The 5,777-nt window shown below is 34.4% G+C and overlaps 1 protein-coding gene across 1 annotated transcript; it reads left to right on the top strand.

Annotated features, from left to right (window-relative positions):
• The first annotated feature begins 289 nt into the window (after nucleotides 1–289).
• On the top strand, nucleotides 290–750 carry LOC150035840 (secreted RxLR effector protein 161-like). Its single transcript, XM_090313959.1, has 2 exons — nucleotides 290–469; nucleotides 526–750. The coding sequence occupies exons 1-2, from the start codon at nucleotides 290–292 to the stop codon at nucleotides 748–750; spliced, it is 405 nt and encodes a 134-aa protein (XP_090170085.1).
• The last annotated feature ends 5,027 nt before the right edge of the window (nucleotides 751–5,777 follow it).

Below are 5,777 nucleotides of genomic sequence, written 5' to 3'. Positions count from 1 at the left end.
TTTGTGTTTTCCTAACTTTATGTGGATGATTTTGTATTCGAAGGAATGTCTCAACATCTTGTAGATCATTTTGCAAATCAAATGCAAACTGAAATTGAAATGAGTTTGATGGGTAAACTAACATATTTCTTGGGTCTCCAAATTAAGGAGCTTAAAGATGGGATTTTCATAGAACCCTGCTCCCACTCATGTTAAAATGTCTACAGACCTGGTAAAAAAGTTTGGGCTTGAAAAGGCTCGTACAAAGAGAACCCTACTCCAACTCATCTTAAAATGTCTAAAGACTTCGATGGGTCATGTGTTGATGAGAGTTTGTACCAATGAAATGTTGGGAGTTTACTTTATCTCACCGCGTAGGTCTGATGTTACTTTTGCTGTAGGAGTCTGTGCTAAATATCAAGCTAAACCCAAAGCGATTCATCAATTGGGTGCCAAACGAATCATCAAATACAATGGTACATGTGAGATGGTCTTTATTCTTTTGATACTAACAGTTCCCTGGTTAGTTATTGTGATGTGAATTAGATTAGAAGCCCAGAAGATCGAAAAAGCACTTTTGGTGGATGTTTCTTTCTGGGAAACAATTTGGCATCCTGGTTCAGCAAGAAGCAAAACTACGTGTATCTCTCCACTGCTGAAGCTGAATATGTTGCTGTTGGAAAGCAGCTACACTCAACTTCTTTGGAGAAACAGATGCTCAAAGAATATGATTTCTCAGAAAATGCAATAACATTGTACTATGAAAACTAGAATGCCATAAATATTTCTAAGAATCCAGCCCTACACAGTAGAACAAAACATATTGACATCTAACATCATTTCATCCGAAAATTGGTTAAAAGTAAACATATTGACTGGGAACGTATTCAAACTGAAAATGAAATCGCTGAAATCTTCAAAAAAAGCTCTAGACAATTAATAGTTTGAGGCTTTCCGAACTATTTTAGGCCTTTGTACAATTGATTTGCAGCAACTAATCAAGTTGGGAAGTAGGCTGATTAAGGCCCATTTTATCTCCCCAATCAATCGTGGGGCAGGTTAGTGTAAGTTAAGAAATATTTACTATTTGTGCTTTTGCAATAACTCCCATCATTGTGTTTTGGTAGGAAAGGGATTTTTTTTAATTTTGGATGTTCACATTCTTTTCTACTTCCCTGTGATTGTGGTTTCTCTCTAGTGATTCCAAACAAAATGGTGAGTACTCGAACTTACACTTCTAAATAAAAAATGGTGCACTAAAAAGAGAAGTCAAATATAAAAAAAATCGGTGAATCTGTTGATGGGAATACTTCGAAAAATGTCATAGAGAAGTGATGCATTATTTTATGTGATGAAATAATGGTAAGGATTGCGTTGGTGAAAAATGTATTGAGCATGCAAGTTTCTCAGTAAGATCCAAGTATAAATCCTACTGAGTTGCCTGGTAAGCCCAGGATCGAATTCAGGGACTAAGGAAAACAATATGCAGTGGTAATATTTAGATCACTTTGCAATAACAAATAAATCAAGGAGTTGGTTAGTTTGTTGTTTACAGTATAAAAAGTATGCGACAAATTTGAGAAAAGAGTAATTATGCTACAGATATACTGAGTATGCAGAGGAACGGGTTGAGAAAGTCTTTAACTAGCATTTCCCGAGAATGCGTTTAAGCTATGCGATCATGCTACACTCATGCGACCGCAACTCATTTTCCAATACAAATGAGATGACTCCTAATTTTAGGACGCATGCGATGAATGCGATAATGTCTATAGAGCTTATTCCTAAGTCTCTACTTCTTACCTATGCGATGATGCAAGATGCACACAAGGACAAGGTGACCGCATACAATCATATCATATCTCTAGGGTGCATGCGATGCGTTAATAGCAAACATAGCTTATTCCTAAGCTTCTATCTCTTAATTATGTGTTTCTAACCTGAATCTCCCAAGCCTAGATTCTAATCTGACTTTTTCAAGCCTAGATTCTATCTTTAGACTACTCTCTCAAGTATCTCTAATGGACGAATGATGCATACATAATACAAGATAAGTGCTTCTTCTAGGTTATACTAGCTAAATGCTTCTCAACTCATTCGACAGATTTAGCTATTCATGCGTAATGTACAAAAAGTGAACAAATATAAAGATGCAATTCCCATTTCTATAAATATGTTCAAAGTACAAAATGACAATGAAAATAAGTGTAGAGAGCCTAGTAGTAATTCCTTGCTTCCCAAGGCTTTTACACTGTGTTATCTCTATTCTGCCCAAAAGATGTTCTTGCTTCCGTAAGAGTCGGCCCTCTGTCTAGTTTCGACGTTTCCCGACACTCTTCCAAGTTCACCGGAACGATCTCTCCGTATAATCTCCCTCACTCGCTTCCACCTTCTAAATAAAAGAAAATTATAAACAAAGCTACTTCTATCTATAGGGAAAATTCTCTCAACTGAACGAATTCCTTCACTGAAGGTGGCATTCAGTATTTATAGACTTCAGGGTGAGAAACTTCTTCTCTCTTATGATTGCACTGATGGGATGGCATTAATTCTTTGTCTGATGCGCCGAATATTTGTCAACGAAAAGTTGAGTGTACTTGCTATAGTGGTCGTTAACGGCTTGTCAACTTAATTCGGAATCGGCCGTCATCAACTTTCTATCCCATCATGATTTATTAAGCTTTCACCCAGATGTGCCCACCTTGATGTGCCGGCTCTATGTGGCCACCTTCTCAAGCCGATTTTTTAACTCAAACGATCGTATAGCCTTGTGGTCGCAATCTCTTATGCGTTCGGACATTAATTTCTCCGGATCGCATTTCCGCCTTGCACAAATGCATTTTCCTACACAAAAATACATAAGTTAACTGTTTTAATGCAGTGGACGCATGCGATCGCAATGTTGTGAACTTAATGATTTTGTACGCAATATTATATATTTTTATCATTGCAATCCTGCATTATTTCATGACTTTGCGCTGTAATAACGTGCATTTTTGCCTGTTATCAAGAAGCTTATCACATTTCAAACCTTAATGCTAAGACTTTGGGTCAGAGTAAGGTTGTTTCTACTTTTGTTGCAAAGCGTAAAGGACTGCGTCACATGACAAAAGGTAAAAGTAAGAAGAAGAAGGGGGAGATCTCTTTTAGACTAACCATGGAGGACTTTGTAGGTCTTAGAGTTGAAATTGAACCCTCTCAACTTCCATCTGATCCTCAAAAGTCTTCAAATTCTGATCCACCTCCTATTGACTCTAGAAATGAAAATTTTACTTTGACTAGGGATGTCATGCATGTTTGAAATGATAGACTGACAGAAATTGATGAAAGTAGAGTAAAATAGTCTAGGGTTTCTTGAAGGATTGTGAAGTCTAATGCGGAAGTGGGATTGTTCCTAAATTTTCAATTTCACATAATTAAAATACAAAGAACATAAATTATGCATAATCACTTTTTTTTTTTTTTTGTAGTATGCTTTTGAAAGGAAGAAGAAGAGTCTAGATTTATGCTTACCTTGAAGAACAAATTAATCTTCATAAAAAAAACATTTTCGATCCGATCACAAACACTTTGATCATTAAAAACCTACAGCAACCCAAATGGCCACCACCACAAGAGAATATTATGTATTCTCCTTAACAGATAAGAATAAGCAGGAGTGTCTGGGCTTTGCTATCTTTTGGGAGGGGTAAGAAATTTTGAGAGGAAAGGAAATTTTTCTCAGAGAAGGCTTCTAGGAAAATCACACTGACCCTCTATGTAGAAATAAAACCACTTTGAAAAAGAAGAAGAATAACATAAAAATAAAAACTCCCTTCCACGATTGATTGGGGAGAAAAAATAGGGGGAGAGAGATATAACTCCTTCCTAAATTATATTGAAAAAGTTTAATTTAATAAAAGTATTATATATATATGATAACCAACTTATCATATAATATATACTAACCTATATGTTATATCAAATATAACATATAAACTATAGCTTTTATATTGCATCAAATACAATATAACCTATAATTTGAATTCTCTCAGTCAATCATGATATTTAATATAAATCAAATTTATATTAAATTTAATTATATGAATCTAATCCATATAATTAGTGTTTGAATCATATTCAAATATTTAATTCCTTTCAAAATAAACTTTATATTATAATGTATCAAATATATTGTATTAATTATATTATATATAATTAATTTAAATTAATTATATCATATATAATCAATCTCTCAATTAATGAACAATTCAAAACTAATCCAAAATTAATTCTTAATAATCCCTGTTGAGCTACAAAGGGGACCTTATAGACTTGTGGATTGAAGCTTCAATGGCGCTTGGATAATTAATTAAACTTCTTAATTAAATTATCCAACATCCATTAACTGACGATCACTCTACTAAAGATTGACAATTACACTCTTCACACTACAGATATATTTCTATGTCCATTAGATATAACCAGTCAATAGCGTGATGACCCTTCACAAATTGCTCGTAAATACAGTTGGTTCAAAATTACCGTTTTGCCCTGTAGTTATATCTACCTCCTTAAGTACCACTGATCCCTCTAATGAACAATAAGTCATAGTCCCACGAGATTGTAGGTTAATTCTATTAAATATCAAATAAAATATCTAAGATTTTATTAAATAAATAAATCGTTTGTACATTGCAATTACAAACTATAGGACCCACGAGATTTAGGGCATCAACTCCAACATTTCTAAAGTTGCGAATGTGTTAAAAGATAATTTCACTAAAGGCGGTGCATCTGAGTTGGGTATTGAGTCTAATTTTAAAAAATCTATTCAAAATGTCGAGAATGTTAAGACTGAACCTTTAAATGTGCTGTCAAATATTATTGCATCTAGAGTAGTTAATAATTTTGAGGTTGTGGAAATGGATGATAATAATGAGAATTACGAATATAGAAATGATAAAAGTAACTCGAGTAAAGCTAGTTCTGAGAACGAAACTCAGGGTAATTTGTTTGATAAAGGTGGGGAGAGTGAAAATACTCCTAAGGAGGAATAAGCTAAGAAGAGCACCTCTAACTTTATTGATGATTCTTCTGATGAAAATGTGCCTAATAGTCAAGTGAAGCTAAAAGGTAAACAAAAGTATGTTAGTGAGGGTGTTGGTTTCTCGAAGCCAAGTGCTCAAAATGATGCTACTTCTGATTTTCAATGGGTTGATGAAGAAGAAAATGTATTTGAAAAAGATCTTCAGGATGTGCCTAATGAGGATGTCCAGAAAATTGAGATCAGAAGAGATTGAAAAAAAAGTGTTTCTTGTCATGCCATTAGATAATATATCTTTCCACTCTAAGGACAGTGCTAAGATGTGGAAATTTTTTGTTAATAGAATCGTAGTTGAAAGAGACCTTTCTGAACAAGCTCAAGGCTGTCTGGAAATTATGAGCTTACTTATGAAAGTCGATATTGTTTACACTATGCCGAATCTTGGGCCTTACTACCCTAATTTGGTTCATGAGTTTTATGTTAATCTTTCCAATCAGTTTAATAATGTAAGCAGCCCGAGCTACATAAAGGTTTATATGAAAGGTCATTGCTTTATCTTTTCAGCCTCTATCATTAACAAATTTATGAATCGCCAAGTAGCTGAAGATGTTACTGAGAAATGATCGTCTATGTCTGATCTGATTTTTGAACTTACAGGGGGTATCAAACGTGCTTGGCACAAAAAAGGCCAATTACCTTGCTTTGATCTCAGTGTGAAGTATGTGCTACTCCATAAGATAGGGATTGAGAATTGGTGCTCATCTTCCCATAA

Source organism: Benincasa hispida, chromosome 5, assembly GCF_027475165.1.
Source record: "Benincasa hispida cultivar pf3 chromosome 5, pf3_genome.v1.1, whole genome shotgun sequence".
Classification (NCBI taxonomy): domain Eukaryota; kingdom Viridiplantae; phylum Streptophyta; class Magnoliopsida; order Cucurbitales; family Cucurbitaceae; genus Benincasa; species Benincasa hispida.
This window is presented reverse-complemented; position numbering and strand designations above follow the sequence as displayed.

What these genes read in the sequence shown, in the direction of transcription:
- LOC150035840 (XM_090313959.1), top strand. Translation starts at nt 290, where the DNA reads ATGGGTCATGTGTTGATGAGAGTTTGTACCAATGAAATGTTGGGAGTT. An exon ending in ACAATGGTACATGTGAGATG is followed by an intron (nt 470 to 525) that starts GTCTTTATTCTT and finishes GATGTGAATTAG; the next exon opens with ATTAGAAGCCCAGAAGATCG.